This window comes from Oryctolagus cuniculus, chromosome 3, assembly GCF_964237555.1.
Source record: "Oryctolagus cuniculus chromosome 3, mOryCun1.1, whole genome shotgun sequence".
NCBI classification, from domain to species: domain Eukaryota; kingdom Metazoa; phylum Chordata; class Mammalia; order Lagomorpha; family Leporidae; genus Oryctolagus; species Oryctolagus cuniculus.
The window spans coordinates 132,294,208-132,314,117 of NC_091434.1; the positions used below are offsets into that span (position 1 = coordinate 132,294,208).

The 19,910-nt window shown below is 37.6% G+C and overlaps 1 protein-coding gene across 5 annotated transcripts in view; it reads left to right on the forward strand.

The window, feature by feature from the left end:
• The window catches only part of IMMP2L (inner mitochondrial membrane peptidase subunit 2), a 1,099,135-nt gene that overhangs the window by 93,840 nt on the left and 985,385 nt on the right, over positions 1-19,910 (forward strand). For all 5 annotated transcript variants that reach the window (XM_008258376.3, XM_008258379.3, XM_051849666.2 and 2 more), the window contains one exon: positions 4,274-4,377. In XM_008258376.3, the coding sequence (XP_008256598.1) occupies positions 4,274-4,377 (104 nt within the window). The remainder of the gene's footprint in view (positions 1-4,273; positions 4,378-19,910) is intronic.

The following is a 19,910-nucleotide window of genomic DNA, read 5'->3' on the forward strand; positions in this document are numbered from 1 at the left end:
AGAGAGAGAGGTCTTCCTTCTGTTTGTTCACTCCCCAGATGGCTGCAACGGCTGGAGCTGCACCAATCCGAAGCCAGGAGCCAGAAGCTTCTTCCGGGTCTTTCACATGGTTGCAGGGGCCCTAGGACTTGGGCCATCTTCTGCTGCTTTCCCAGGCCATAGCAGAGAGCTGGATTGGAAGAGGAGCAGTCGGGACTAGATCTGGCCCATATGGGATGCGGGCGCTGCAGGCGGAGGATTAAACTACTGTGCCATGGCGCCAGCCCCACAATAGTTATTCTATTGTGATATCATTATTTAATTATGTGTAATTATTAAGTACTGAAAAACTGTCTTCCGAATGCTGAAATTGTCTAACTTGATAAGACAACAAAAATTTTTCTTCCTGTAGTTATCTGGAATATGGATTCATTGAAGGAAATCTATGCTGTTGCTTAGATAATGCCCATTGCTCAGGAACTATTTTATTTAAATATGCTTTTAATGACCTTTAATATTTTAAATTTAAATTATAGCCACTTTCTGGGATTAGGCATCTAGCAGTGGATAAGGCATGGTTCCTGCAATTGTGAAGCTTACCCAGGAATGAAAAAAGTCTTTCAGCAGATAACTGTGAATTAGTAAGTTTACCTAAATTGCTGTGGGATCACAGATGGGGGAATAATTAATTAACCTTGTTGGGGAGAGGAGAGGATAAAGAAACTCTGGGCTTCCTTTATGAAATCAGGATCTTCGAGTGAAGATTCTAATGTTTTACTGCTTGAGATTGCACATGCCTTCTGCTGGGACCCCTTTCTTCCCTTCCCTTCCCCTCCACGTAAATTGTTTTTTTTTACAATGGCCTTACCTTTGGTTTCTAGCAACTAACATTAGAAAAGTTGGGAAAATGAGTGATTCTGTAGGGAACAATAAATGTGAGTGTCAAGATTTGGGCTTATAGGGATTCATTAATGCCCAGTCTTGGAGCAGGATATGATTTTGTAATTTCTTCAAGGGAACTGGCTGTTTTTTTTTTTTTTTTTTTTTTTTCCTGAAGTTCCAGAGGAGTGGCTATCTGAGAGCAAGGATTTGAAAGATTGAAAGATAAGTAGAATATACCTAGTGGGGAAAAGGCATCCTGGGCAGAGTTAGAAACTGATACTGACTTAGAGACTTCTAGGGTGGGGGATGGAGTGGAGAGTGTTACAGCATCCCCCTTATCTGTGGGGGTCATCCCAAGTCATCCAGTGGATGCTTGAGACCAAGCATTGTATGCAACTTAATATGTACTATGTTTTTTCCTATACATACATAGTTGTGATACAGTTTAATTGATTAGGCACACTATGAGAGTAACAACAACTGATAATGAAGTAGGACAGTTATAACAGTATATTGTAATAAAGTTATGTGACTGTGGTCTCTTTCCTTCTCCAAGTATGTAATTGTACTGTGTTTGCTCACCCTTCTTGTGATCATGCGTTGATGTGATTGTGATGGTACAATGGCACCTGTGATGAAATAAAATAAGGTGAATGATGTAGGCATTGTCACATTGTGTTAGGCTCCTGTTAAACTGCTTCAAAAGGAGAATTGTCTGCTTCAGGAGGTCCTGGATCTTGGAGCTATGATGATGTTGGGTGGGTCATATATGTATTGTGGACATGCTGGACAAAGAGATGATTCCTCACACCACTCGGAATGGTATACAATCTTTTTTTTTTTTAAGAATTTTCTTTTTTTAAAATTTATTTTATTTATTTGAAAGAGTTACAGAGAGAGGTAGAGATAGAGAGAGGTCTTCCATCCTCTGGTTCACTCCCCGAACAACTCCCTGCAATAGCTGGAGCTGTACTCAGCTGATCCGAAGCCAGGAGCCAGGAGCTAGGAGCTTCCTCCAGGTCTCCCACATGTGTGCAGGGGCCCAAGCACTTGGGCCATCCTCCACGGCTTTTCCAGGCACATTAGCAGGGAGCTGGATGGGAAGTGGAATAGCTGGGACTGATACTGGCACCCATATGGGGATGCTGGCACTGCAGGCCAGGACTTTAACTCACTGTGCCACAGTGCTGGCCCCATGGTATACAATCTTACACTTAGGAATTATTATTTTTTTCTGGAGTTTGTGATTTAGTATTTTTGTACATTTTGATTAATCATAGGCAACTGAAACCGCAGAAAGCAAAACTGTGAATAAGGGGAGATTAACGTGCTATTAACTCTGGAAGGGACTGCAGAAGTATATTTATTGGTGGGGTGAATGGACTAGGGTCTTTGTTTTGGCCTTATTAACTTGGAAAATACTTGGGAATTCACTAATTGATTTTTTTGTTCCATTAAAATACATTCATTACCTTCAAAATGTCCAGGCCTCAAGAATAGACATGAGAAATAATTTCTTCTCAGAATGCTTCCACACTCTTGGAAAGAAAGACAAAGATTAATGCACACTTAAATGTACTATTATAGGGATATCCATTTGGTTCAGTGGTTGAGGCACCACTTGGGATACTGTGTCCCATACTGGAGTGCCTGGGTTAGTTAGAGTCTTGGCTCTGCTTCTTCCAACTTCTGGCTAAAACTTATCCTGGGAGGCAGCATGTGATTGCTCAAGCACTTAAGTCTCTGCTACCAATGTGGGATACCCAGATGGAGTTCCACGTTCCTGACTTTGGCCTGGCCTAGCCATGGCTGTTGTTGGCATTTGGGAAGGGAATCAGTAATGAAAGACCTCTTTCTGTCAGGAGGATCTCTCTCTCTCTCTCTCTCTCTCTCTGTTTCTCTGTCTTTTGTCTCTTTCTGTGATGATTGGTGTTTCAAACATGATGATGGTACAGAGGACAGACAAGATGTGTCATAGATGATTACATTATGATATAAAAAAACCTTTTTAACTTGGTGACTGGTTGGATGTGAAGTAAGATGATACTAAGATTTTAAGCTGACTGGGAAAATGGTGCATGGGACAGAAGATAAGGATGGAAGTTTTTTATTTGGTAGGAAATGATGGCACATTCTATTTTAATTTTGATGGATTCTAAGTGATATAGTCAAGTGAAATGACTAGCAGGGGATTTAGAACTAATAATTTAGAGACAGGTTTAGGCATTATCATAGAAAGGCATTGGTAGAAGCCTTGGTAGATTTTGATATCTCCAAGGATGGCCAGTAGTTCTTGGCTGTAGAAATCTGGGAAGTCAAAAATAATGTCATGGTAATAGTATCTAGACATTCTGATATCTTTGCCTATGCTTGCTTTGTAGCAAATCTGCAAATAGTTCCAGGAATCTTTGAAGAACATTGTTCCAGGAACTGGCTTTTGCCTGGTGCTTGCCATTTTTCTCCCTTCAGCCTTAGTTGCTGTGGTTAGGTCTCCTCTTGCTGCCACCCTTTCCCTCCGTGAAGGTGGAAAGCCCCAGTTGTTTGGCACTTTTTCCATGAGCACAGCAATGACTACTTCCCATGGTGTTATCCTCACAGCGCCAATAGTGACAGAACTCTCTTAGTTGTTCTTATTATTTTGTCCCACTGTTCTCACCTTAGAGCTCACACTTGTATCCATGGACTTTGTCTGCACTTGTCAAACGTAGTTGTATTGACCTCATGGTTTCCACATCAACGTTTTTGTGCCTAGACAGTTCTTGACATTCATCTGACTTCTTAATACAACATGTTTCTGAATTTAGACTCCATCACTCCTTAGGCACAGCTAGACTTGTGTGAGTCTTAGGGTGAAGGCCACTTTTAAGGCTCAAATGTGGACCAGGACCTTTGGAATGTGCTTCTTTGAGAAAAGAGAGTTTAGGGTCATCCCTACATTTTTTTTTTAATACTATCCCATCACTTGTGTCTTCTCCTCCCTTTAGCTCTTCATATGGTGCTTTCCTGGTTGATTTGAGCTTATTTGCTCTCTGCCCCTAATGGGACAGTGATGTGTCCTGCTTTGGAATTAGATTCCTTCTCAGTATTCTGTTCAGAGGTTTGAATCTTTTCTTTCTCCTATTTTTAATCCTTCCTAAAGCTTTACAACCTCTTTACTGGAGTTTAGTAAAGATTTGAATATCCAGCACATTTTCCTTTCAAATAAGTATTGGTAATTTATTTTTTTTCTGGTTCATCTGTGAAGAATCCCAATGAGCCTTTTTGAAAACTCATCATTTGCAGTTACTTTAGAACAGCAATTTATTGGCAGATACTATAGTAGAAATGTTTTATTGCACTCTACTTGAGCCATGAAGTGCAAAGAACCATGAAGATTGAAAAATACAAATGATAGATGTGTCTTCTTTTCCAGCCTTCTTTGAACCCTGGGGGAAGCCAGTCATCTGATGTGGTACTTTTGAACCACTGGAAAGTGAGGAATTTTGAAGTACAACGCGGCGACATTGTATCATTGGTGTGAGTAATTCAGAAACTTCCCATATTTGTATATAAAATTATTTATACTTATGCTGATTTAGCTGGTAATCCACTGTTAATACAAATTGCAAAGAACCGTGGTTTTAAAAAATCAGAAAAAAATATGTTTTGTTAACAATGGTATGAAAAGATCTTCTTATATTTTAAAAATATATCAGTTTATTGACATGCTTGGATTTGGCAAAATGTGTTTAATATAGTGTTGATTGGAAATTATGCTGTGGTACAAAATATGTGTGTTTGGTATTCCTTTAGAATATTTTGAAATTTTGTGTGGTAAGCAACTGTGAGGCTCTCCCAGTGCTTTCTTAACTTGTACAGCTAAACTATGTTGGAAGATGGGGATTACAACATCAAAGTCAGTGCCACTGTTCATATATTAGGAGTTAAAATGAAAAAGGTTTGGAAGACTAGCACTGGAGGCTTTGTTTTGGGACCAAAAGGTGGCACTGTTTCTCTGTTAAAAATACTGTGACTGGTCAGGAACAAAAATTTCATTCCAGCCTTAGCCATGGTAGAGGAATGTCAAAGTGTGCATAAGTGACATAATGATATAATGTTTAGTCCTTGTACATGCTTGAATGGTTTACATTTGAGATGTTTGTTTGTTTTAAAAGTAAGTTCATACAGAGAAGACTGCAACAGAATTTGCCTAATGTCTTCTGGTTTCAGCTACTTACAAAAATGTGTTTGTTTGATTCTCTGTTAAGCCAGTTAGTGAGCTGGGGTAGCAAGTAATGTAGCAATGTTACTGCTGTTTGTTTTAATGGCTGTAAAAATCTAAAGTTGGGTAAAAGATTTTTCAGAATATATTTCTTATTGATTGGAATGATTTTTTTTTTCTTTTTTGGGTGATAGTTTATATCTGTTTGGACAAGCAAAACATTATCTACTTGCTCATGCTTAGCTTTGGGTCCTGCTTTGTAGAAATAGATATTTTATCCAAATGTCTTCTTCAAGATTGTTGTACCATGGTTCATTTGAAAATATAATAAGCAGATCTGGTTAGTAACAAATGACTTAAATAAATTTGAGTGGAGTTTTGGATGGCAGACATCCAAGGATGGGGATTAAATGCTTCTCAGGTTTTGTGTGCTTTCTTTAGTATTAACCTACCCTTTGGGGTGTTATTTTTTGTCACTTTATTTTGTCATTCAGAGTACTATCTTTGCAACCACCTTACCAACCTTTTCCATGCTGGTTTAGTCTGTCCTTTGCTCATTATTCTTTTGTCTTTGGTTTGACAAGGTTATGTCCTCACTTAGTCGGTGATGGAGCAGACACCCACCTAAGTGAAAGAAGTCACCCTCTAAGCAGACAATAGTGTGTTTTTTTCTCCCATGAGAAATCATGCTGGTTATCTCTAAGCAAGTTAATTTGAATAGATCATTGTAAAGTAAAAATCTGCTCCTTGAGATTTAGATTTGCATAGGTCCATAAAACTACTCTAGTATATCATGGATAATGTTGAAAAGAGAACACTTTTCTTTTATGTAAATATTAAAGTGATTGACATTAATTATATAAATTAATTTCCAAGATATTATTTCAAAACTGGGATTGATAGAATAAATTATAATGTTCAAATTGAACTGTTTCAATTTCAATTATGAGCTAAATTTTTGTCATGTATCAATAACAAAATTTTTTTCAGAATGCTTGTTGCTAGCAGGAGCCCCTTAGATAAAAGAAAGCTTAGTGATTTGTATGTATTATTTAACAACAAATAATCATTAAACAATATTGTTGCTTTTTTTGAAAGAAAGGAAAACCCCAACATTCAGTTCTTTAGCATAATGTAATAGTATAAAAGTCACTAAATATCTTTAGTTTTATGAGCAAGAATACTTTCCAGAAATGTTCTTTATGTTTTTGCACAATTAATAGAGGGCTTCATTTTTAAAGATTGATGCTTACATGGCTAGTGTTCATAGTATATAAGTATCATTGAATATTTGTTTTTCCTACAACATGCATCAGTCTGGTTTTAATATAGATGACAATTTTCATTATTACATTGGAACATCCTACCTATTTAAGAAATATATGACTAATATAGAAATGTAGGTCTGAATATTAAATTTAAAGCTAAATCTCAAGTATGATTTTCTATTTTATTTAGAAATTGATATTAATATTTTATTGGTACAAGTAATCTTTGGAAACAAGATAGTATGGAACTTTTACATTAAAAAAGTCCTGGCATAGCTTTTTTTGTACTCAATATGTGTGGGAACACAGCATTTTTCCTCTAATATTTAAGGAAGGTTTGAGGGCAGAGAAATGTCATTAGAAGTTACAAGTTGAAAAAAGCCTGTAAGCTTTATACAAAATATACTGATAACCAGAGAGGTATGCTTCTCATTGTTTTGTGTTACTTTGTTTTATTTATTTGTGTGTGTTTAGAGAATTGTTGATTTTATAATACTGATTCCTTCGTAGCCTCCTGCCATTAGTGCACCTGGCCTTTAGCTGCTGTTACTGATGAAACTAAATATTAATGATCTTTGGGGAAAAAAATCACATATGAATCAAAGTACCTTCTGCATAGTACTGAAACCCTTTCTCTACTTGTTTCTATGGGCTAATTTCTGTTATAGGAACACAAGTTGTACTATAATAGACAGCCCCTCCTGTTGCAAGAGGTTTTATCTGGAGCTTGTTGGCTAATACTTTCCTGCTGCAGAGAGGCAGGTATATTGAAATGTGCTTCTTTGCATCTCTCTTTTATCTTTTCCTTTCTGTAGAAAGTTAATTTCAATGTAGCTATTGTTTCAGCATGTTATTGAGTAATGTTAATTCAAAAGGTATTTAAGAACACTTTAGGTCACACAAAATATGATTTGCTGTCATTAAATCCTCAGTCTTACTGAATGGATGTAGTAGGCAGTGTACTCTCTTAGTGGATTTGCAAACTAATAATAGTGAAGTAGTGATTAAGGTGAATTTTCTGTACCTTGGAATTGACTTTTCATTAACCTGTGCAATGGCCTTGCTGCAATAGGCTTAACATAAGTGGCATTATTTCATAATAATATATCACTTAACAAGTCGGTTGGGACAGACTCATAATGAAGCTCCCAATAGTCATATTTAAAAGTGTTTTAACTTTCTATTTTTAAATTGTATTATATATAAAGAAAAGTTCTAAATATACTATGGAGAACCCATATAGCCCCCTAAAATTAACATAGAACACAATCACAGTATAGTTATTAAAACCTGGGATTGATATTAATGCAATATTATTACTTAGTCTATAGACCTTATTCAAACTTCACCAGTTTTCCAACTAATGTCCTTTTTCTGGACCAAAGTTCTACCCAGGATTCCACATTCCATATTTTATTTTATACTCACCTCCATTCTGTGACAGTTCCTTGGTCTTTCTTTGTCTTTCATGACTTTGACATGTTACTTTGTGGAATGATGGTCAACCCTAAAAAATCTTGAGGCCACTGAATCTTCTTGGCATTCATGGTGGTTTTTGAGGAAGTGGTGGTAATGGTAGCAGCTGTCAGTGAGGTAGAAACCTGCCAAGTAGACAGCTGGGCTAGCTAGGGCAGTGGGGCAGATGAGGGCAGAGGAGAAGGTTGTGGGGTCACTCTGTGAGGCACAGGTCTTTTTCATGTTTTGGGACATGAATCAAGACTGAAAAGTTCAGGACGTCAAGAAATAAGTCCACCCAGGCAAACTTATGGATGCAGGGAAGGAGAGCTGTGCATTTAGGGAAAAGGCCATGGTTTATAGCAGAGGAGAAGGGAAGGAAGAAGGGCTGGATTGCAGATTACCTACGTTCAGCTGCTGTGAAGTGTTGGAGCTGCATGTTAGGGTGAGAGATTTTTTATTTAATGAACACCCCTGAACGTTGGCATTGGGCTAAGTACTTTGATTATGCTATTTTATTTAATTCTCATGACAGTATCTGGTGACAGTTATTTTTAACATCATGTAGCTGGGATTAAGAGCAATTAAGTGGCAAGTAAATAGAAGAACCAGAATTTGAATCCTGGTCTCCTGGATTCTATGCTGTCATGTACTACCCAGCAGACACATGTGGTTATTGAGCATTGAAATGTGACCACTGCCACTGGTTAAAATGATAGTATTTTGGATATATTCAGTCAAATACACGTGGCACATTTTCACCTTTTTTTCCTTTACAAATGTGGTTAATAGAAAATTTAAAATTATAGAAGACATGTGTTATGTCCCTACTATGTCTAAACTTTCCTTTTTATTTTTTAAAATAATTCTGCATCCCTAGAGTGGGTATAAGGTGAAGGAAATATCAAATGGAAAATACTCAGGTCGTTGCAGTGCAGCACAGGCAGACAGTTGGTAAAGCAGTTGGCGAGGCAGTTGGTGAGAGTGTTGGTGATTAGATCCAGAGCAAGGGGAACAAGACATGCAATCTACAAAGAGTAAAAAAAAAACAATGGTTTTAAAATATTTATTGATTGCTTTTTTTCTAGTCATTTGACTAGGAGTTCTGTATTTATATAATCCTGTTGAAAACCTGTAAGGTAGATACTGTTATTCCTATTTTGTAGACAAGAACACTAACACATAGAGAAGGTAAGTAACTTGCTGAAGAACATGATAAGTAAATGGTGGAGCAAAAAGGTTTGAAGCACCACATGAAAGCTACGTTTCTAATGATCATACTGCAGTACCTCTGTATATTGTAGTATAATGATGTAGCCGATCAGTTTACCCATGTCAGCAAAGAAGACACGCGGACTTCGGTATGTTCGCATCTCTCATTTTCTTCCCATTTATGCAATTTCTGATACAGTGGTTCCTAAAATGAGTTCTCGTCATCTAGCAGTAATGCTTCTTTTTTTTTTTTTCTGTAGCACAATTCAAGTTTATTCCATTTTTTCTTGCAACACAAAACTTTAATGCAGTATTATTTAGCATTCAGATGTACAGGAACTAGGATACTCATGAAAGACCCAATTGTGTCAAAAGCATGATGTTATGAAAAAATGAACTCAAATAAATCAAAATGCACAAAGCACTAGTCTTCCTCCAAGTAATGCTTCTTACAAATATATTTGTTTATTTTATTTTGATCTACTTTAAAAGGGAGACTGAGGTAGAACAGGAGGGAAGGGGGAATAGAGAAGGAGAAAGACAAGGGTCTTCCATCTGCTAGTTCATTCCCTAAATGCCTGCAACATCCAGGGCTGGGTGAGGCCAAAGCCAAGAGCTCAGGCCTTCATTTGAGTTTCCCATGTGGGTGTTAGGGACATAAGTACTTGAGTCATCATCTGCTGCTTCCCAGGATGCACAATAGCAGGAAACTAGATTATAAGCTAAGTAGCTGGGTCTCAGACTGGCAGTCTAATATTGGACAGGTGTCTCAGGCAGTGACTCAACTCACTGTGCTACAATGTCTTCTCCCAACAATAATACTTTATTATGAATATATAGTGAGCCTATAATTTGAACAGCTAGTTTTTGACACACTAAACTAATTACCACTTTCTGACAGATGGCCCATGTGATGGCTACATTTTTCAGTAAATATGAGCAAAAGCTTATGAATATTTAAGCCATGGAAATGGATGAACTAGAAGTAGACCCTTGGGGGATAGGGGAGAGAAAGGTGCTGGTTCCTTTGTGTCTTGAGTACTTGTAAATCTTGAAAGGTCTCTTGACCCACCAAGGGAAATTAATTGGAGCCTGCTAAAAAAAGTAAGTTCTTGTTTTGAAGCAAATGCCCAGAGCAATAATACTGAATAATGGCCCATAATTTGTATTAAAAGCCCTTTATCAGTTGAGGTGGGAAAATGAAACTGGGTATTCTTATCTGTTCTATCTGTATTCATTTCACAATTTTTGCCCATTGCTAAATATTTTTCTGGGTTTATGATTAATATTGTACGGTTTTGGAACACAACTATAATAGAACATCACTTTCAAAGATTTTGAAGGTGGCATGAAGTGCCTAGGTTTCCAGTTATTTTTTTTAAGATTTTAAAAAAGATTATCTTATTTATTTGAAAAGCAGAAAGGGAGGGAGGGAGGTAGAGAGAGAGAGCGAGAGCGAGAGCAAGAGAGAGAGAGAGAGAGAGAGAGTGGGTGTGTGAATTGTTTACTGAAATACTGGAACACGCCCCAAATGACTGCAACAGAAGGGCTGGGCCAGGTTGAAGCCAGGAGCCAGAAACTGCATACAGATCTGCCACATGAGTGGCAGGGGCCCAAGTACTTGGACCATGTTCCATTGCTTTCCCATGCACATTAGCAGGGAGCTGTATTGGAGGTGAAGCAGTTGGAACTTGAACCTTAGCTCATATGGCATTTTGTGAGTTGCTGTGTCACAATAGTGGCCCTGTGTTTTTTTTTTTTTTTTTTCTTCAATTGATGTAAGATGCTGGGGAGTGAAATCACATGTTTCACTTCATTTTAAAGAGTGATTTAGTGTTTGACACTTCGGATTACCCATAGTAGTTTGCATTTGTTATTAAAAACGTTTATAAATGATATATTTTTCCCAAAATAAAATAACATAGCTTAAGTATTCTTGCTCTTATTTAGTATAGGATAGCTGATTTTTAAAATGCTATTCATAGGCTTACAAAAGTTGTTATTCCTAAGTCAGTCCTTACCAGCAATTTGCTTCCTTGAGTAGGTTAAACTGACTTCACAATGTTTACACATTTAATTAGTCAATAAAACATTTTCTTAGTTCAGAGATAGATTACAGCTTAGAAATGTTTTAGTGATCATGAACTTCAATTTTTGAATTATTGTGGTTTTATGGCAATATAACTGTGAGAGATATCCATAATTTCTGATTATCCCTTTGTAAACTATTGTATCTGTTGAAAGTATTTGGAAGTTATCAAAGAACAAAATTATACTGGCAACATTCTGTGAAACACTGAGTACTTCTTTTTAACTTTTACTTTTGCTGTGAAAACTTAAATCCATGACAATACTGGTATTTGTATTTTATTTTTTAGTTAAATTTATTTATATGAAAGTGTAGGAGAGAGAGAGAGAGAGAGGAAGAGGTGCTTGTTTACTCCTCAAGTGCCCACAACATCCAGGGCTGGGCTAGGCTAAAGCCAGGAACCAGAAACTCCATTTGTGTCTTGCACATGGGTGTCAGGAACTGAAGTACTTGGGCTATCACCTGCTGCCTTTTAAATGCATTAGCAGGTAGCTGGATTGGAAGCAGAGGTGGGACTCGAGCCCAGGCACTCTGATCTGGGATGTGGGTGTCCCAAATTCTGGCTTACTGACCATAACACTTGCCTTGTGTTACTTGTATTTTAAAAACAAACAAACAAACAAACAAACATATGCATGACAGTGTTTGCAAAAAAATAGCTTCTAAATGCACATCATATGTATTTTATGTTAATATTGTATATTTTAAATAATATTTCTAAAGGAGAATTAAGATTTTAGAGCAGTAAACATCTTAGGTGTTAAGCATGAAATATAGTAAAAGGCAAATAAACTATCATATAAGTATATCAACCTATCTTAAATAATTTTGGAATTTGTGAGATACAGAGGCACACATGAAGATAGGCCACTAATATTTCCATTCCTGGGTACTTTCCATTCCTGGCTGAAAAAGGACTAGTTTATTTCAAACCAAGAACCAGAAATGAAAAAAAAAAAAAAATGAGAAAGCTACAGTTTAAAAAATACCTGGGACCAGCGTTGTGGTATAGCAGGTTAAGCTGCTGCTTGGGATACCAGTGCCTTGTATGCATGCTTGTTCAAGTACCAGCTGCTCCACTTCTGATCCAGCTTCCTGCTAATGCACCTGTAAAACCATCAGAAAACGGACCAAGTGCTTGGGCCCCTGCCACATGTGGGAGACCCAGATGAAGCTCCTGAATCCTGGCTTCAGCATGGCTCATCCCTGGCTGTTGCAGACATTTAGGAAGTCAATCAGCAGATGGAAGATCTCAGTCTCTGTGTCTTTCTTTCTCTGTAACTCTTCCTTTCACATGAATAAATAAATCTTTTTTTTTAAAGAATGGTTAAAAGTGTGTGCAGAATGTAACCCTTGGCGTTGCTCACAGTGTTTCTTTGAAAAATAAGCAAAAACATACCTGAAGGCATTTGAGTACTACCAAAGGGTAAAGATCAAAGAATGAGGGTTGAGTCATTGAGGTGGGCCCAGTATTTGGTGCTACTCTGACACTGGGTTCTGTCAGTTAGGAGGCAGTGCAGGCCACTGGACTGAGAAGCCAAGTAGTGTTAGCTGAGATGGTGAGAGGCTGAGCAGAAGTTTTGACAGTTTCACAGTTTCAGAGAACTGTAAACTAGAATTTGGAGAAGATGAAGAGGGACTCTTAATTGGGACTTCTGAACTGGAATTTCCTAGGAGTTAGGGGAAAGTTGAAATCACAGCTCAAAAAATTTGAAATGTAAAGCTTCTGAGAAACTCAATCCTGATTTTAATGTGCTTTGCCTCTACTTTGTCATTGTGAGAAGCAAGAGATATTATACAGGGTTTCTGTAATTCTTTTTTGTTGTATCCAATGCCTGACATCCAATAAAAATTATACCATGTATTTCAGAAACCAGGACCAAGAAAAAAATAAAAAAATGCATGATAGAAACAATCTCATACTGATTCAAATATTATAGTGATCAGACATAGGCTATAAAATAACAACTCATGTATTTTAAAAAATTGATGCAAGCTTTGTGGCACAGCACATTAGGTTGCCTCTTCGGATGCCCACATTCCATATGAGAGTGCTGGTTTACGTCCTGGCTACTTCACTTCCAGTCCAGCTTCCTGCTAATGCATCCTGGGAAGCAGTGGATGGTTGCTCAAGTGCTTGGGCCTTGCCACCCACGTGGGAGGTGAGGCTGGAGTTTAGGGCTTCTGACTTTTGCCTAGTCTGGCAGTGGCTGTTGTGGGCATTTGGGGAGTGAACCAGAAGATGGAGGATTTCTCTCTTCCCCTCTCCCACTCTGCCCCTCTCCCCCTCTCCCCCTCCCCCCCTCCCTCCCTCCCTCTTGATCTGCCTTTCAGGCAGGTAGAAATAAACATTAAAAAAAAACCTGATTAACAAGATATATAAGTTCATGAGAGAATAGGAGTCTATTAAAAAGAATGAAAAGGAATCCTAGACATGAAAACTAACATACCTCAAATGAAGAACTAAATACATGAGTTTAGTAGCAAATTAGATGCAACTAAGGAGAGAATTAGTGAACTAGGTGAACTAAATGACAGAGCACTTAGAAGATATCTGGATTGGAGTGTGGAGAAATAAGAGATTGGAACACATAATGAGTAGTCTAAATAGTGTAATAGTGAGAAAGGCTTACTTACATGTAACTGGAGTCCCAGAAGAAGAGGAGGGAAAGAATGAGGAAGAAGCAGTGTCTGCACAGATTAAAGTTAAAATTTTCCAAAACTAGTGAAAGAGATCAACCCACAGAATAAAGAATCACCATAAACCCTATCAGGATAAATTCACTGAAAGCCAAATTTAGGGCACATGGTAATCCCCCCAAATAGAAAAATATTAAAGAAGAAAAAAAATGTGTTATCTTCAAAGAAGCCAAAGAATAGCTGACATTTAAGCTAAAGGAAAACAAGAGAGAACCAAATTGCACTTAAAAGTGGTAAAAAATAAATAAAAAAAATAAAAACAAAAATCCCAACTTAGATTTTGTACTTGCTAGAAATATTCTTCAAAAATGAAAGAGAAATAGGTTCTTATTCAGATAAACAAATCCCTAGCACAAACTCCATTCCCTATAAGACTTCATTGACAAAACAAATCCAGGGTTAAGAATTTTAAGATAGTAACTTCAGAGCATTAAGCCACAAGTGTGAGACCCTTCCGAACTCAAGTCCATGTGTGACTGCGCTGGTCACAGCCTCAGGAAGCTGGTTCTATTCATTGGTGCAGGAGTATGCATTCAACCTAAATGGGGCTAGCCAAATTAGAGAGTTTAAACCCAAGTTGTCTTCCATTTAAAAAATTACATTAAAAAGGCTTAGGGATCAAAATGAAATTACCACGAAGCTAGACATAAGAAATCAATGCTTTGGAATATCAGATCATTGCCCTTTGAGGCTGGTGTCAAAACTGATTTGAAAATTTTTAAAGACAATGAACTGTGATGGCATTTTAAATAGAAATTTTGGAACTGATAAGGAGACATTAAACACCAGATCTTTATTGGTCAAAGGCATCAAATGAATATATGCTTTTCAAGTTTATGTTTTTAGTTGAAATTATTGTTAACTATGGTAACTTAAGAGTAGACAAGGAATATGTTTCACAGAAGGATGGGGGTAAAAGTGTTTAAAATTACTCAAAGTAAGAAAGTTGCAGAAATCTTACATTTCTTTATTGTAATTTATTCTGGGAGTAGAGTTTTTTTCTTGCCAACTTAAAATGCATTTTCCACCAGGAAACATGCTGTTCACTTGTTCTTAACTTTCCCTTCCCTCCATTCCCCCTCTCTAAAAGGATGCCAGATAGCGAATTTTGTTTCCTAGATTAGATCCCAGAAATGTGGAGGAAATTTCAAAAATTAAACTTAAAACATAACCTTACTTGATGCAAGGTCAGTAGTCACCCTCCCATTTCTCTTTTCCTTTTAGGAAAAAAAAAAGGAGGAAGTAGTGTGTTTTTGGTGAGTGGAGGTGGCAAATGCTGGGGAATGTGGTTGTCAATGATAAGAAAGAGAGAGGGCATACGTGACAGCCACCAAACTTTGTCAAGTGCTTTGGAGCTCAGGGAAGCATTTCTTTCCAAGAAGAGAATGGAAACACCTGTAAAAAATTGTTTATTTCAATTAAAGAGAAATCCACAATGACCCAAATAATCTAGTGACAGATTTACTCACCCTCAGAGGTCACATTAATATTTACTGACAGCACAAGTGTAGGTTTAGCGTTATTAAAATTTGTATGGATATTGAAATTGCTGATGGAAAAGCTTGCTCAGTTTGATTTGGCAATAGATATGATAATTATCATATGGCTCTCTATACGTTTAGAGGTCATAAGTTACATTACAAAGATGTGTGTATTTGGATTGATGTGAAGTTACTGTAGATTATTATGACAACATAGTAGGACACGTTTCAGTATACCTAGTGTGTCTCATGTAAAGCTCACCATAGAATTAAATAGGAATCACTAAAACTTCCAGGTTTATTAAAAGTTCATTGTTCTACTAGAGGATCTTTAAACAACAATAGGAACTTGAAATAATAGGAAAGCTTTGGTAAAAGTGACAGTGTGTTAATTGAGTTGAAAGAAGGTAAAGAATGTATTAACAGAATGGACCCAAATTTGGCAAAGAAGATTTATAATAAATCATGGGGGAAAAATCAGTTAATAAAGAAAGAGACCAATTATCAGTGAAGGAGGGGGGTATATTTAATGATTCTAAATGAGAGGTTAAACTGCCTGGGTGAATTTCAGTTTTACAAAAAGGAAGAAAAGCAATATGGATAATTAGGCAGTAATAAGATCATACTGAAAAAAAATGCAGGAAACTGCCGTAGGTGTTAGAGAAATATTGGCTAATGAACTTAACCTCCTGAAATTATCTTTGAATATTCACTTTTGCTTAGGAAATGGAGAATGTGGTATTTTTAGTTATTTTCAAAGAAGTATGATTCTTCAGCATAATTTATCATATTGTGACTTTATAAATGGTAACAAATAATGAAATAAAGAAATAAAAAGTCTCATGAGACACTTTTTTTAGCCATCTGTAACTAGCTAAAATAGTGTAATGTTAACTATAATTTTTTGTTATTAGTCCTGTAAACCTGAATTCTATTTTATTCCCTTGTTTTATAATTGAAACACCTTGAGAGGCTGTCAGTCTAATTGAATCATTAGTAATATAGGGGATCATGATTCGTATAAGTACCTCAATGTAGGGCTTATTAAAAACATAGAGATAAAAATCCCAAATACTGTCTGCACAAGAATTTTTCTCCTTTCTAAGTAATTAATTTATATGCTTACAAATATATGTGTCAAAAGATTATAGAGATGTTAATGGATTCTTGGCCATTTTTACAGTTTATCCTTTATGCCTCCATGAATTTTGAATTGTAAGGTGATCTTGGTAAGTATCCTGGAATCAATATGAGATATAATACATTTTATATGACTGCTGTACTAATAAGATAGAGGAAATAGGAGCCAAGATAATTAAATTCAGAGTTGATTCCAAATTTAAAGATGGCGTTAATAAGAATTTGGGCTCCTCTCAGCTCCTATGGTGCTATGTAGAGGAAAAGGTCATCAGAACATATACAGGAATACCCTTTGTAATTGTAGCTTGCTTTTGTCACTGATTTTCTTATAATTAACTTGGCATGTCTTTTAGGAGATGTCATATCAAATTTAGTTCTGTATTGTATAGTAATTCTTAAAAACAATGAAAAATCTACTTTTCAAAAATGTTAGCAGCTTTACCACGTGTTAAGTTAAATAGACAATAGCTCAAGAGGCAATCATGATTATGTAGTCAAAGAAAAGGTTTGGACCACATACCAAGAGACCTGGTACTAGGCTGTTTGTGGCACTGAGGGGCTAGTGTCAGTTTTCAGTTAACCTTTGTGGATCAGTTTTCATTTCTGTAAAATGAAGGGATTGGGGTACGTGTTTGTCTCAGCAGTTAGAATGGCACTTAAGATGCTGGCACCCAATATCGGAGTGCCTGGGTTCCAGTCCTGGCTGCATTTCCAATTCCAGCTTCCTGCTAATGCACACTCTGGGAGACAGCCACTGCTGTCTCAAGGACTTGGGTCCCTGCCACTCATGTATGAGACCAGGCTCCTGGATTTGTTCTGTCTGTTGGGGGCATTTGGGGAATGAACTCTCTCTCTCTCGCTCCCTCTCTCCCTCTCTGTAAGTCTGCAACTGTGCCAGGCATGGTGCACTGGCTTGTAGTAGTCCTGAGAATCAGCGTGAGCATCTCTTCCCAACTTCTCATTCAGTGATGTCACATTGCTAACTTGAAATCGACTGTGGTAGTATTTATATCATGGAAGTTGGCAAACACAAGAGGTACGTTTTTTAAGTTAACTGATTTAACAGCACACAGTGGTAAATGTTGTCAGGTGGCACACAGAAGTGGCAGACACAGTTTCTACCCATGTGTGTCATATGATCAGAGTAGAGATGAAATTTATTTATTTAGAGACTGAATTTATAGGGCCTTCTGAAAACTATTGATAAGGTACTGAAATGAATGAATTAATGGAGGTAGGGTAGAGTACTTCCTTCTTTCATAGTCATGACCTTTCACAGTACGGTATTTCTAAATGACAGTCTTATTCCCAAAGTCATGGTTATCAAAGGTCACAAAAGCAAAACCCCTCTTCTTGCCACTGGCTCACTGGGTCATGATCTCAGTCATTGCAGTTTTCCCACACTGTTCAAAATGCTCTCTGAGGTGATGTGCTTCAGTGTCTTCTTTAATGCCACCAACAAAGATCTTTTTTGCAGTTAAGAGGGCCCTTGGTCTTTGAGAATCTTCTCTGAGAAGGTGCTCATTGGTTCCGTCACTCTTCTGTCCACCTTGTGTGGCCTTGCATTCAAGGCTGCATCCACCTGCTCCCACTGGCATTGGTGACAATCCCAAAGTCCCTGGAACACTCCTCGTTTGGATCTGTCCTTACCATACAGTAGTGGGTGTCCCCATTGCTCTGAATGGCTCCTCAGACTCTCCCCCAGTGATCTCAAAGCTCAGCCCTGCGATGCAGAACTCCTGCAGCTGTCGAGCCATTTAAGAGCTTCTGAGTTAGAAGTGACTTTGGTGGGAAGACAGTCTTTGAAGATACTTTTAGGGCAGTGTTCACAGGCAGAATGCAGCAAACATTCGAGGCGAGAGTGAGCAGTTGTATGGCAGAAGTGGTACCTGGTGGTGTTGGTCTTGAATGAGCTGGATAAGCCTAGCCTTGTAAACAAAACAATGCCTAAGTCACATATTAGCCAATACCAGAGAAGTCTTCAACTCAGCCAAATTTTTACAGATAGTAAAACATTAAAGGCGGCCATTGAATTTTGTGACTCCATCTCTCAGTGATGCTCTCATTTTTGCTTCCTTTATTGTAAGTGCTGCTTGTGGTAAATATTGATACTGAGTCTACCACGCGTGCGTATGCAATTCTATCACCATCAATTGTCAGTTATTCTTATCATGAACTAGGTTGACATGAACACCAACAGTATGATACAGTCTGCCAGCACTGAAGGAGCAGTGATTCTCTGTAGCTTCATGCTGGAGTATGTTTGCTAAGAATAGATGACAATGCCACTTAGCATCTGCTGTACAGTAATCTGAAAAGGGGCAAATACAGTTGGGGAAACTAGAAAACTCTTCTAAGGATGTCTGAAAGCTCCGCTTTAAGTGACACCTGGCTCTGTGCTTTTGGGAAGTGGTAGTAGTCAGTGGATAGGGTGCGAGGTAGAAGTATAGAACAGGTGCCAGGTAGAAGTATAGACTGGGGTAGATGGGTACATAAACTCCAGTGATGTGAAGAGTAGCTGCAAACAGCAAGGCAAGGAAATGAAAACATGTAGATCAACACTGAGAACTCCTCTTTGGAAAGCACAGTTAACCCTGTGCGTATCTTAACTGTATTAGCCAGATTTGCACTGGCTTTTTATCCATGTGAAACACTGAGATAGCAGCGAAGTGGGAACTGCGTTCTTTATTTGTATTATTCACCATAATGTAATTTTGGAATGCCAATAGCAGTTTTATTTGTTTAAGTACTTATAGGGTATATATGTACAGGATGAACTAAACATGCTGTCTAATCAGATAATCTTTATTTTTGTTAAAATTGTATTTTGTAGCAATAGTTCTACAAAGAAAGCCACCACTATGGTTTTGGAAGTGATTTTTTTTTTCAAATATTTATTTTTATTTATTTGAAAGATAGGAGAGATAGAGGAGGGGAGAGAGGGAGAGAGAGAGAAAGAGAGAGAGAGAGGTCAGTCTTCCATCGCTGATTACTCCCCAAATGGCTGCAATGGCTGGAGCTGAGCCAATCTGATGCCAGAGGCCAGGAGCTTCTTCTGGGTCTTCCACATGGGTGTAGGGGCCCAAGGACTTGAACCATCTTCCAGTGCTTTCCCAGGCCGTTAGCAGGGAGCTGGATTGGAAGTAGAGCAGCTGGGACTCAAACCGGTGCCCATATGGGATGCCGGCGCTGCAGGTCAGGGCTTTAACCTGCTGCGGAACAATGCCGGCCCCAAGGCAGTTATTAGCTTAATTAATCTGTCTCACAAAATTAAGTACTTGGGGCAGTTTGAAGTCATGCTTATTTTTAAATTTCATATAGAAAATTAGCATGGAAAGAATTTAATTTCTTTTTTTTTTTTTTTAAAAAGTCCCTTTTCTTAATGGGAAATATAAATAAATTTTCAGTAGCATTGAGTATTGAGGAAATTATAGCTAAAGATTTTGACTGGTTATAATTATTGGTTATAATTATTATTATGAGTCCTTGACAATTTCATTGGG